At 37.9% G+C, this 12,306-nt stretch overlaps 2 protein-coding genes across 4 annotated transcripts; one reads left to right on the top strand and one right to left on the bottom strand.

Moving 5' to 3' along the window:
• The first annotated feature begins 3,829 nt into the window (after positions 1–3,829).
• On the top strand, positions 3,830–6,290 carry LOC133726645 (uncharacterized). Of its 3 annotated transcripts, none has more exons than XM_062154237.1 (2): positions 3,830–4,264; positions 4,795–6,290. In XM_062154237.1, exons 1-2 carry the CDS (start codon positions 4,202–4,204, stop codon positions 5,893–5,895), a joined length of 1,164 nt encoding a protein of 387 aa, XP_062010221.1. In that variant the 5' UTR covers positions 3,830–4,201; the 3' UTR covers positions 5,896–6,290. The 3 variants fall into 3 exon arrangements, with proteins under 3 accessions (XP_062010221.1, XP_062010223.1, XP_062010222.1); XM_062154239.1 differs by having other exon boundaries at positions 3,832–4,180; positions 4,798–6,290; XM_062154238.1 differs by having other exon boundaries at positions 3,835–4,264; positions 4,798–6,290.
• Positions 6,291–7,809: 1,519 nt separating this feature from the next.
• On the bottom strand, positions 7,810–11,912 carry LOC133726644 (CRM-domain containing factor CFM9, mitochondrial). Its single transcript, XM_062154236.1, has 4 exons — positions 11,691–11,912; positions 10,792–11,110; positions 9,436–9,837; positions 7,810–9,154 (listed from the first exon to the last, which is right to left on the bottom strand). The coding sequence occupies exons 1-4, from the start codon at positions 11,762–11,764 to the stop codon at positions 7,931–7,933; spliced, it is 2,019 nt and encodes a 672-aa protein (XP_062010220.1). The 5' UTR covers positions 11,765–11,912; the 3' UTR covers positions 7,810–7,930.
• Positions 11,913–12,306: the final 394 nt, after the last annotated feature.

The raw sequence follows: 12,306 nt of genomic DNA, 5'->3' as shown, positions 1-12,306 counted from the left end.
CGTGGTTGTCTGCAGGTTGGGACGTGTGGCATAATTACGTGAACAATTTTGAGAATAATAATATCAACTATTCTGTGATCCTCATGACCTCATCTAATGAAATTGAAACACCTTTTTATGGTTGAGAGAAGAAGCCGCTCTAAAGAAACCAAAACCCTAGAACCAATTCTCGTCCGGCGGCTCTCGCCTGAGGCAGGCCACCGGCCTCGCAGCAGTGCGTGGTCCTGCCGGGCGGGGAGTTTCGCTACTATTGCTTGGAAGGGCTGCCTGGGATTTGTTGATCAAGACTCTGGTGCGGTGGTTTTGGCATGCAGTCTGGGGCGATGTCTCCATGGCGCGGTGAGGTGTTGGGCAGTGGCGGCGCTCCGTCAATGATGCAGGTCTCATGGGTGAATGGGTTGCAGGGATGCTGGATCTTGGCGGTGCAGGTCGAGGTGCCACAGGTCGCGGAGTTGTCATGGTGACCTAGTTGGGTGGAGGGGCTGTGCGCGCATCCTTGGAGTGATGGAGATGACGACTGGGCTTGGGCCAAGCTTTCCTGGCTGGGTTTGGGTTGGCTTTTCTTTGGGTTGTTTCTTTGTTTAGTTGTTTTACTTTCTTACTATTTCCTAGTGTTTTAGGTAGCTAGGCACTCTATTGTGCAACTATGAGTTTTATCTTTGGGCTTGCTTATTTACTATGTTATTTCATAGTGTGTAGGCTTGCTTAAATAAGTGAGCATGGGTACCGTCAAATTATCGGACCTAATCTATGTATCGCTGTGGTTTACCACAAACTCTTTATCTACTCATAGATGGTAGAGGGAGGATATGTAATGGTCATTTCTGGCCTGAGTTAATGATATATCGACATGATATTATTTCAAAAAAAAAAAATCTAATGAAATTGAATCCCAAAATGATACAAATACACTAGTATGACTATGACCCAAGGAATTAGATTCGGCATTACCGTTCGAAAGAGAAATTTCATTCATCATTGACTTGGATTAATCATTAATGTACGAAAGTTATAATCAAGGTGTTTTGTCTTTTTATCAATTTGAAAGTAACTTCATCTAAAACTGAAAACTTAACAAAATAAGGAGTAAGAATATGAGCAGAGTTATGACATTAGAAAACTTTGTAATTTTGTATCTTAAAAGTATTTTCAAAGTGGTCAAGGACTAAAGGTTATGAGTTCGATTCTCACTGACATATGTAAGGGTATGGTGGGATAATGGTTTTTTTATTTATTTATTTATTTATTTATTTATTTTTTAAAAAAAAAGTGGTTTGGATTGTGCTTTCAAATAACTAAAAGTATTTTAGAGTAATTTGAGAAAAAGTGCTTTTAGAGAGTATTTCTCATTAGCACACGAATGTGTTTTATCGAACAATACTCGATTATTCATAACACAACTTCGTATGTGCTACTACAAAAAGTTCTACAAAGTAAAAGAGTTTCTTTAGAGAACCATTTCCGTACTCATTTCTAAAATCAAGTCACAAATTAAACTCAATCAATCTTATCATCAATAAGATCTAGTTTAGTAAGGAAATACATCAAATCTAGTTTCAAAAATTAATTTCTCATGTTTAGTTTAGATTAACTGTTATCATTTGAAGAGATAAATTTCATTCATTAAAGACTTGGATTGTACCAAAGTTATAATCAAGGTGATCGATTGATCAATCAATTGTAACTTCATATAAAACTTAAGATTTAAGAGACAGAGTGAGAATATGGCAGAGTTATGGCATTAGGAAACTTCGTAATTTTGTATCTTAAAGTATGTTCAGAAGTGCTTTCGACTGTGCTTTCAAATGACTAGAAGTATTTTAGATTAATTTAATAACAAGTGCTTTTGAATGGTGGTTTTTATTAGCACGTGAATGGGTTTTATCCAATACTCGACTACTTATAGCAAAATTTTGTATGTGTTACTACAAAAGTTTTACCAAGTAAAAAAGTTTCTCTAGAGAACCATTTAGAACTCATTACTAAAATCAAGTTACAAATTAAACACAATTAATTTTCTCAATAAGGATTAAGAAATTTGTCTAGTCTAGATAAGAAAATAAATCTAGCCTAGTTTTAAGACTTAATTTCTCATATCTAATGAGAGTCCTCGCTCTCTCTTTTTTGCGGCGGCCAACCCTAGGGTTGTGCCTTCCAACGACTTATGGTGCTCTTAGTGCTTGTCAGTCGAGTTTTTTGAACTCGTGGATTCCTCCACTCCAACCGCGTGGTTGTGGCATTTGTCTCTCATCGATGGGTCGATGGGATTTAATCCTTTTTGCTTGTGCTCAGGCAGGCGTTAGGGTGGCAACTACCTTGTTTTCCTCCTGAAGCAGTCTCGGCTCATCGGATCGGCCTAGGACTCTGTTGCAGTTCTCGGATCGATCCTCGGATCGGTTTTCATGGCAGTGTAGGCATGCTTTGCCTGGGTGTGGGGACACGATATGGTCTACGATGGGTGATCTACAGTTTTATTGTTACCATCAAGGTATAAGATGGTTGGGGGGTGCAGTTCCATGGCTGGTTTCGACAACTTTCTTTTCCTCCCGGTACGACAGAGATGAAGGCGGTGGTCTGCAGCCTGCGTGGGTGCCCAAAATGCCAGCGAGCACTTTTTGCTGGGCCTGGGATTGGGTATTATTCCCAGTGTGGCTTTTTGTTAGTTAGGGTTTTTAGGTTCAATCACTTTTGGGCTCGTATGTGGGATCCGGGGAAAGCCCTTTCTGTGTAGGGTGGTCCTGGGTTCCGTCGAATAAGTTAGGGTTTTTATTTTTCTTTTCTTCCCCTAACATTGTCTAGGTTTTGGTTCTTAGTCCTATTACCATAGTGATTTCATTTGGTTGCTTTAGGGTAACATGCATGACTTGATATTGACGTGGCCCTCTCAGGGGTAGGTCATGTTGTGTACTCACTTATATTTAAATATATGAAAGGCTTGACGTTCTATTTCAAAAAAAAAAAGACTTAATTTCTCATGGGTTCTTTTGTGAGGAAATTAATTTCAAATGATTTGCATTTATTATGACCCAATAAAGGTAGGATAAGACCAAGGTACAAGCCTGATTTTTTGTAGTTAATTCAAATCGGTTGGTAAATATTATTTAAATTAATAAGATCTCTTTACCTTTTACATCAGGATCAAATAGACTTATTTCTTATTCAATCATATTTAACCTTCTCGGCTATTTAGTAACATGCCACATGTTTCCTGTATCGTCATTTTTTTTAATATGTTCAATTTATCATAAAAAATAAATACAAATTCGAACAACGAATTTTAAATACTGTTTATGGAGAAAGTTAATAATTAAAATACACATATTAATTACTTAAATAAGACTATAATTAAGAAACAAGGTTGTGGCTCTTGGGATTCTAGTATTATTATTTTTTTCCCTCTTGGTCAGAAAAATTTCATCAATTTTTAATTTACCTAAGCCATGAGTTCTTGGGTTTAGAGAGACAAAATTGATAATAATTTCTAAATTTTAAGAAATTAATTTTAAATTTTTTGTGACAAAATTTTGCGAATGTAACGGCTTGTATTGACCGCGTCAAACCGCGACAGCCCGAAAAACCACCGAAGTGAAACTGACCATTCTATCCTCCAATCCTCGTCACAATCCTCTGTCCAAACAGGAGGCTAAATTCGGAAAGTCCGCGTTTTACAACCTAGGAATTTACTATCTTTAACGAGATCAACTGCCATTTGATACCACCACTCGTGCACCCCACTCTCTCCGCCGTCGGATCTCTCCCAGCCTCATCCGAGGGCCGAAATGAATTTTTGGTTGTAAATTTTGGGTTAATAAGAAAAGGTTGTAAATTTATAATGGGGCTCCCTCTTCTCCTTCTTCTTCTTCTTCTTCTTCTTCCCTCAGTCACTGGTGGGTATCTGGCTATAATTGGCGTTACGGAAATTCGAGAGGTTCAGAGAGAGAATACCCATATTTAAAGATTGAAACTTTTCTCGGTTTTCTTTGCCAAATTTTGAAGCAGAAAAAGTTTGGCCTTTTTTGCTTTTTTTTTTTTTTTTTTTTGGTGATGAGGAAAAGAAGATCTGGGTGTTTCAGAATCCGGTAAAGACGGAGAAAAGAAGAGGGTGGTGGAAGAACAGAAGGGGGTGTATTGGACATTTCCCTTTTCTTCATCACTGTTCATTGCCATTTTGGTTTATGAGGTGAGGTTTGTTTTCAAAATCATGTCTGATGGGTATTACAATTCCAAGAAGACAGATGATATATGCGACGACGTTTGTGGAGAGGTATTTTTATCTTTTTATGGTTTTTATTATGATGAACTTTCAATTTGTATAAGCTCTGTTTTTGTGTTATTTGTGCGCCTATGGATTATAAAAATGGGTTCATTTGCGTCGTGGATGTAATACCATTTTGAAGTATTTATCAATAGGTTGATTGCTACTATTTTGTTTTGTGAGATTTTGAAAGGTTGTTATGAGAAGGAATTATTACCTCCATTTGTTTTTGTGGTGTCGAAAATGGAGATGTTGATTCTTTTTGTTTCTGGGTGCGAGTCAGTTGTCTGGTTTCTCCATGTTTTTTATGTTTTCCTTCTCTTTTTTGGATAAGTTTTTTCGTGTTCATCACTTTGTGGTTTGTTTTTGCGACTGCTCTCTTGGTATTTGCTTTATTGATTCTACAATAGGTTCTGAATAGGCAGAAATTTTTGTTGTATCAGTTTTCAATTTGTTTAATTGAAAACAATTGCTTAATAATAGGTTTTTTGTGAGTGCATAAACAGGATGTGTTAAGAAAGTTTTTGTTTTCATTGTAGCAGGGATCAGAAGCAGCGTTGAGCATGTCCAGACTACGATGCGTTTTGCGGGGGTTTGATTTGAAGACCTATATTTTCGTTTTTGCAGTTCTTCCATTATGCATCTTCGGTGTGTATTTACATGGGCAGAAGGTTTCGTATTTTTTACGACCTCTTTGGGAATCTCCTCCGAAGTCTTTCATTGAACTTCCACACTATTATCATGAGAATGTGTCAATGGAGACTCTCTGCAGACTTCATGGGTGGAAGACTCGTGAGTCACCAAGACGAGTTTATGATGCAGTTCTCTTCAGTAATGAGGTAGACATCCTTACAATTCGGTGGAATGAATTATATCCGTATGTCACCCAGTTTGTGCTGCTGGAATCAAACTCAACATTTACTGGCCTGCCCAAACCATTGGTTTTTGCTAAGAACCGGGACAAGTTTAAGTTTGTTGAAGACCGGCTCACTTATGTGACAACTGGAGGAAGATTTAAGAAAGGCGAGAACCCATTTTATGAGGAGGCATTTCAAAGAGTAGCACTAGACCAGCTTCTGAGAGTAGCCGGTATAGAAGATGATGATCTGCTGATAATGTCTGATGTTGACGAGATTCCTAGTGCTCACACAATTAATCTCTTGAGGTGGTGCGATGACATCCCACCTGTTGTTCATCTCAGGCTGAGGAACTACTTGTACTCTTTTGAGTATTACGTTGATGAAAAGAGCTGGAGGGCATCAGTTCACAGGTATCAAACTGGTAATACTACATATGCGCACTTCAGACAGAGCGACTACCTTTTGTCAGATGCAGGGTGGCATTGTAGCTTTTGTTTCCGCCATATCAGTGAGTTCATATTCAAGATGAAAGCTTACAGCCACTACGATCGGGTGAGGTTCTCTCATTACTTGAACCCTAAAAGGATTCAGGATGTGATATGCAAAGGGGCCGACCTATTTGACATGATTCCTGAGGAGTACACGTTTAAGGAGATTATTGGAAAGATGGGACCTATTCCTAGATCTTATTCAGCAGTTCATCTTCCTGCATATTTGCTGAACAATGCTGAGAAGTACAAGTACCTGTTGCCTGGAAACTGCAAGAGGGAAAATGGCTGAGACTTGAAAAGCGAGGTGCCTGCTCAAACAGTTGAACAGGCAAATTGTTGATATAACTCCTTGTGAATTGGACCGAATAGTGCTCCCCATTAGAATTTGATAGCTATGGTGTTGCAGAGATACAAAGATAGGTCATTCTTAGAGTGTTTGAGAAGAACATCATGGATTCCTGCAAATTAATGGGAAATTATGTACATTTCCTTTTTCTTTCTTGGGTTTCTATGGAAGCATATCAATTTTTCAAGTGGGGGATTTTTCTACGAGGGAAAAGCTTTTCGTGAGCTTTTGTACCCGCCTCTTGTTGATATGGCATAATCCCAAATGACATTTCCCAAGCTATTCTTTACTGGGAATTGTGATTGAACTAATTGATATTCTGCTCTTAATACCTTTCATTCTGTCATCGTATCGCTTTTGAACATAGGTTACATGGTTTGTAGAATTAATATATTCGAAAGATTTTTGCATTCTTTTCTGGTTCAAATAATTCCTTGCAACTTTGATGTGAGAGGCACTCTAGCAAAGACTAATTCCGAGCTAATAGAAATCAGATTGCCCCACCAAGTTTCCTATTTGTCAAAACTCGATCTTGTGATCTGGTTTGACTCGTTATTATTGCTTGCTATTCTGCTGAGTGAGTCAAAAATCCAATTGTCTTATGCACGTCTCCATTATACACAGATGGACCTCCTAAACATGCTAAGCCATTTACGATCTTAAACCTTCCAAAAACCACTTGCTATGTAGAAAGCTCTGTTCTTTTAACCACCATTGTAATTCTATATGATCAAACCTACATTTCTATGTGAATATCTTCAGAACCTTACCGAAATCCCGGGTTCTGACCGTGTTCTTGTTATGCATCTTATTCGAGTCATGAGTTTAGTCCTGTGATTTCAAGTCATAAGATATCATCTATTCCCTCAAATTTAAGGCAAAAACTGTCAGCGTCGAAAATCCCCTTCCTCCTCATCTCACTTCTGGTCTTGCATTGTATACCAACTTTATAAAACATTGAGAACATTTGCTACTGATATAAAAAGGGTCAGCTAGTTGTTTGACTTGGACCCCAAAAGTCATTCTTACCATACTGGAGTGAACTTTACGCATAGCTCTATGACTCTTTTATCTGTCTGTTGGCACAAAGCTGAGTAGAATGGTGTAATAGTGGTTGTATTTGTTAAACCAAAAACAGGAAATAGGTAAAAATGAGAAACACACACGTTGGCCTTGAGTAAAGTTTGCTATCCCCATCTATTTGATTGGCACAAAGTATAGTATAAGTTGATTGTATTTGTTAAACCAAGAGAATAAAATAGGAGAAAATGAAAGACAGAGACATTAGCCTTGAGTAAAGTTTTTCAAGCTAATTCCAAATACATACTTCCAATATGTTATTAAGATTTCTGATTGTATTTGTTGAACAATAACAGAAAACAGGAGAAGATGTAAAACAGAGACATTAGCCTTGAGTAAAGTTTGCAAGCTAATTCCAAATACATACTTCCAATATGTTTTTAAGATTTCGATGTTAAGGAATTAGAATACCCGAAATTAAAAAGTAATCAATTCATCTTTGGTAAAGTTACCTTTATCACTGAACTGAAGTTGGTGCATGATCAGTTGACTTGGGGCAACCAATGAAATGCAAACTGCAATCCCTCTTCTTTTAAATTTCACCGTCTGCTTCACATCTGAAATTGACTTGGGTCATGAAGCAAGTCAAGATTTTCATGAACAAATTTAATGAGGTTTTTGGGAGATTTGTTTGGGTCTTTTTACGTGTTGTAGACGTAGACCGTTCCTCATATGATGACTATGAATTGATATACAAGTCATGAAGAAAACAAGTGCAAAATTGTTATCCAGAAATTGGACATGGACCTTCATGGCATAACATTTCATCACTGCACATTTCTATAATTAAGATTGTAATTTATTAAAGAATAGGGAAAAAGTTAGAATAGTATACACAGCATGATCTTTCCATCTTATAGAGGCTTTGGGCCTCAAATGCAGCCCTATAATCACTGGTCTAATCACTGTCCCAAATCTCATCCAACTCTTTTGGCGTCCTTGTCCGCTTGACATCATCCCCGTTGCCCTTCTCTTCTCTTCTTACTGGATAATCCTCTTTTTCACTGCTCCTGTAATTGTATTTTCCCACAGTTGATGCCCGTGAATCTTTCACCGCCTCTGATTCCCACATTGCAGTTTCATCATCACTGAACAGATCGTCTGACTCCAAGTCTTCTTCAATCAACTCTCTTCTTATGTTAAAATCAGCCTCTCCTTTTAAATATTCACTGGCATGCTTCCCCTTTGCACCACTTGACAACTTGAATTTGTCATGAGCTTCATCGGAATCATCAGCATTATCTACCTGCTGCTTCTTTTCTAACTTCACGTAATTTAACTTTAAGTCCTCTTCGTCATCACTGCTGCTTCGGTAATCATATTTCACAGCTCTTGATGGTGTTGATGCCTGCTCTTCCTCATCATCGGAATGCCACATTGCATTTTCAAGATCACTGAATGTGTTTTCTGATTCAGTACGTTCATCTGCCATGATCTTTCTATTATTAGCTTTAACACTTTTCTTGAAGTGTCCATCATTTTTTCCCCTCCCAATCTGATATTGCTTTACCTTGTCAATTGCAGATGCCTTGAAATTCTCTTGCATTCCATCAGAATCATCAGCATCACTGTCAAAAACACTAGTATGCGCGACACTATTAGAATATTCCCCCTCGTCATCTTCATAATCACTATCAACAGGCATCTGCTTGCCACGTGTATCCCTCCGATCCCTTGTCCTTTTTGTCTCATCATCAGAGCTGTCATTTTCAAGTGGTTCAGATCTTCTGTATCTCCCCCCAAATTCTTCTTTGTTCCAATACCTTAATCGGGTAAACTCTTCTTTCTCTGCTGCTTCCTCAGCAGCCCACTCGCGTTCAGCTGCATTTTCAATCTCAGAGATGAACTTGTCTAACTCCTCCTGCTCATTTTGATCGGGAGGTTCTAAATGTCTCAATTTGTTATCAGTCTCTGCTAGTGACAGCTTATCCCCATGGAATACATAAGGACTCCCCTCCTTCTGATCAATTGCATTGAAGAATGAGGAGGCGACTCTCTGGATACTGGCCATAGCAACTGGATCCTCAGGATTAACACCACTTCTGCGTAGCTCCTGTTCTATCTTCTTAATGTTTAGCTTCTGCGACTCAAGAGCTTGTTCAAATCTGGCCTTGAATAATGCCTGCACGTAAAGATGCAGAAATTAATATCCACCTTGCTTCCCTTAGATACTTCAATGGTACTTCACTGAGCTATGTAACGGAATTTTATTTTAATTTATCATAGAAAAATGAATTGCCAATTAAAAGTCTGAAGCAACTAGCCTACACCTATATAGAAAATCTGTACACGCACTGCTTATGCAAATGACAGCATTATAATTCCAATCCTTCCTGAGCAACAAACATATATACATGTGTGTGTGTGTGTGTGTGTTTAGAAGGGAAACTTATGTTTACGCACCTTCCTTTTCGTAAGGGTATTGAAAGGTATCAAATTTTTAGGCTGACGGTAATTTCTTCCACGAAACATGATGATTGTTTTTGTATTATGTATATTTATCACAATACCACCACTCAGCCTTGCAAGCATTGTTGCCATTTCCTTGATTTTCTCCTTAGGGAAGTTATCACAACAAACTTGTACGGTCTCGTGAAACTTCCAGTGCATGTGCATATTCTGGACAACTCCTCCAAAGACCCCACGAACACCAACAGGAACATAGTTTTTGTTTCTGAAGCCAATCTTCTTAAATGCTTGAAGCTGCTCTAGGGTAAACAGCTCCGGATCATGTCGGGGAGCTGGCAGATCTGGAAGCTCATATTTTTTGAGCTTCTGTAGTAGCAATGCCACTTTTCTCTTGGCCTGCACGATTCAGATAGTCAATATGGTTACATGAGAAATTTGATATCTGTAAAAGTATATAGAACGGACGCTTGAATAGTGCTTAAAGAAACAAACTTGTGGAAGTAAAACTTCCTGATAAATAAGGCTCCATTTGATGGAGTGATTTCAAAATAAGACTTTCTATTGAAAACAAGGCTAACAGCATTTGCATAACATATAATAGATAGCATGTATTGGATATGACTAGATGCAATACATTTAAACTGGATCTGAAATAACTATATGCAGTAAGTAATTTCAAATTTGTTTGTTTTCTACTTCTCCTTCTAACTCAAATCTTAACAATTCTCTTTCATTTTTGGCCATGTATTGTAATGCCCTAAACCTTAAACACAGCACTTTAACCTCAGAATGTCAATTAAATCCCTACATTTGAGTCACTCCACCCAAATGGGCCTAGTATATTTAAAAGTACAAATTAGTCCATACTGAAGTCTTTGACTTAAAATTTGCTGAAACATAAGGATCCATCGATTCTTATTTACCTAAGCTCTTCTATGCATATACATTTAAATAATGGTATTGCTTCATTCTTAACATCCTGCAGTTGAATATAGGTACTTTAAATTCTATTGGTAATCGAGGCTCGAGAATGTTGAAATATGACTTATCCAAAAGGATAAATATTTGACAATACGTCATTATTTACTTTTAGCTTATGAAGTGCGTTAAAAGAACTCTATCTTTTACATTTTATATGTTAGAAAATCAACCAAAAAGTAGCCCATCAGAGGCCTTCTTACACATCAAAATTTGAAATACTCAACACCAATTTGGCATAAAGAATATAGCATACTGGTAACCGAAAAATTAAGAAGCTAAGAGTAGCTAACCAGAATTCGTAACAGCAGAACCCGATTTATGCAGCACATATGATATCTAATGCTTGATTCAATAGGACAGGTAACATACCCTTTTGAGGTTGTAAATGCGCCTCTCGTTTTCAGTCATCAGCTTCTTTCGAATCTTATTTGCCCTCTGAACCTCTTTTTGAGTTTTACCAGTCTCCTTTTCCACCCGCCTCGCTACTTTGCTTCTCATGCCCCTCCCTTTAGATGCCGAACCTCTAGATGACGGCGACCCCCTATGTGTGGACATTGGCCGGGACCACCCATCCAAGGGATGGAATGGTGAAGATGAAGAAAAAACACAATCTTCACTAGCTCTACTAAGCCGAACCACATTGCTCGAGATCAGTTTAGGACCGACATCTCTTAAAGACGAGACATTCCTGCAAAACATTCAAACACTCACCAAATTAGCCTTAATTACTCATACCAAATGTAACAATGGTATGCATCAACACACAATATGCATCTCCATGAATACTTGGTTCTAAGTATCAAAACAATTGCTTCTAATTTTCAGTAACATACCCATTTCTACAAACTACTGAACATACTGCTAAGAAACCAAAGCAAAAGATTGAGACTTTCACTATGAATTAGTTTCTGTGTTAAGGGGTCTATACGAAACCCAAGTACCCAACTGAAAAAGCATTGATCTTTCTACTTGGGAATCATCTTAGAGCAAATGGGTAATCACAGAATGACATGAATGTAACACATTGGTGCTCTAAACTCTAAATTACAGAGAGTGATGATAAGGTAGTACCCAACTATTAAAGCATTGATCTTTGTACTTGGGTCTATATGAAACCAAGTACCCAACTAAAAAAGCAGTGATCTTTCAACTTGGAAATCATATTAGAGCAAATGGGTAATCACAGAAATGATTTGAATGTAACAAAATGGTGTTGTAAACCCCTAAATTAGAGAGAGAGAGAGAGAGAGAGAGAGAGAAGGTTGTACTTGGAGGGATTGAATTGGAGGAGAGAAGAGAGGGACTTGAAGCAATGTCTGCGGAGGTTCCTCGTAGCCAACATCGATGGCTTCGATCGAAAAGCGACGATGATTCTCAATCACTGCTCCTCCACTGTTTTCGTTTCATTCCATGCTTACAAAATTTGACTGAAACCAGGGTTTTAGGTTTGGGGGTTTGGGGATTTTCAAGTTGTTTTGACTAAACTGGGTCTGTTCTGTCATTTATTTACCAATCCGCTACTGCCTCTCATGTCACTGCCATTTATAATATCCGGTCACGTATTTAAATTGTTTGTAAAAAAATTTTAGGCATTTTTTGGTAAGGTAATTTCTCAATGTCCTCTCACCACTTAGACTAATCTCAAAGATCAGTTACTCTGCTATGAAACAACGCACACATTCTCTACTCATACATCAAAACCTAGATTAATTTGCTGCATGCCAAAGAGGTGCTCATGTGAGTCCCGTCTTGTTAGTTTCATCTAGCTGTTGGTGATCGAAACAAATGATTTGTAAGCTTGCAATCTATAGATGTGATCTATGGAGGCTTCAGCATATATTGTAGACTACGAGTGTTTCCAATTTCTTCATTTCTTGCCTTCAT

This window comes from Rosa rugosa, chromosome 1, assembly GCF_958449725.1.
Source record: "Rosa rugosa chromosome 1, drRosRugo1.1, whole genome shotgun sequence".
In the NCBI taxonomy this organism is placed as follows: domain Eukaryota; kingdom Viridiplantae; phylum Streptophyta; class Magnoliopsida; order Rosales; family Rosaceae; genus Rosa; species Rosa rugosa.
This window is presented reverse-complemented; position numbering and strand designations above follow the sequence as displayed.

Bases quoted from the DNA above. Each gene is read 5' to 3' on its own strand.
- LOC133726645 (XM_062154237.1), top strand. From the start codon at position 4,202: ATGTCTGATGGGTATTACAATTCCAAGAAGACAGATGATATATGCGAC. The intron at 4,265-4,794 runs GTATTTTTATCT...TTTTCATTGTAG, and splicing joins GCGACGACGTTTGTGGAGAG to CAGGGATCAGAAGCAGCGTT.
- LOC133726644 (XM_062154236.1), bottom strand. From the start codon at position 11,764: ATGTTGGCTACGAGGAACCTCCGCAGACATTGCTTCAAGTCCCTCTCT. The intron at 11,111-11,690 runs GTACAACCTTCT...AATGTTTTGCAG, and splicing joins CTCCAATTCAATCCCTCCAA to GAATGTCTCGTCTTTAAGAG. The intron at 9,838-10,791 runs GTATGTTACCTG...TGAATCGTGCAG, and splicing joins GCATTTACAACCTCAAAAGG to GCCAAGAGAAAAGTGGCATT.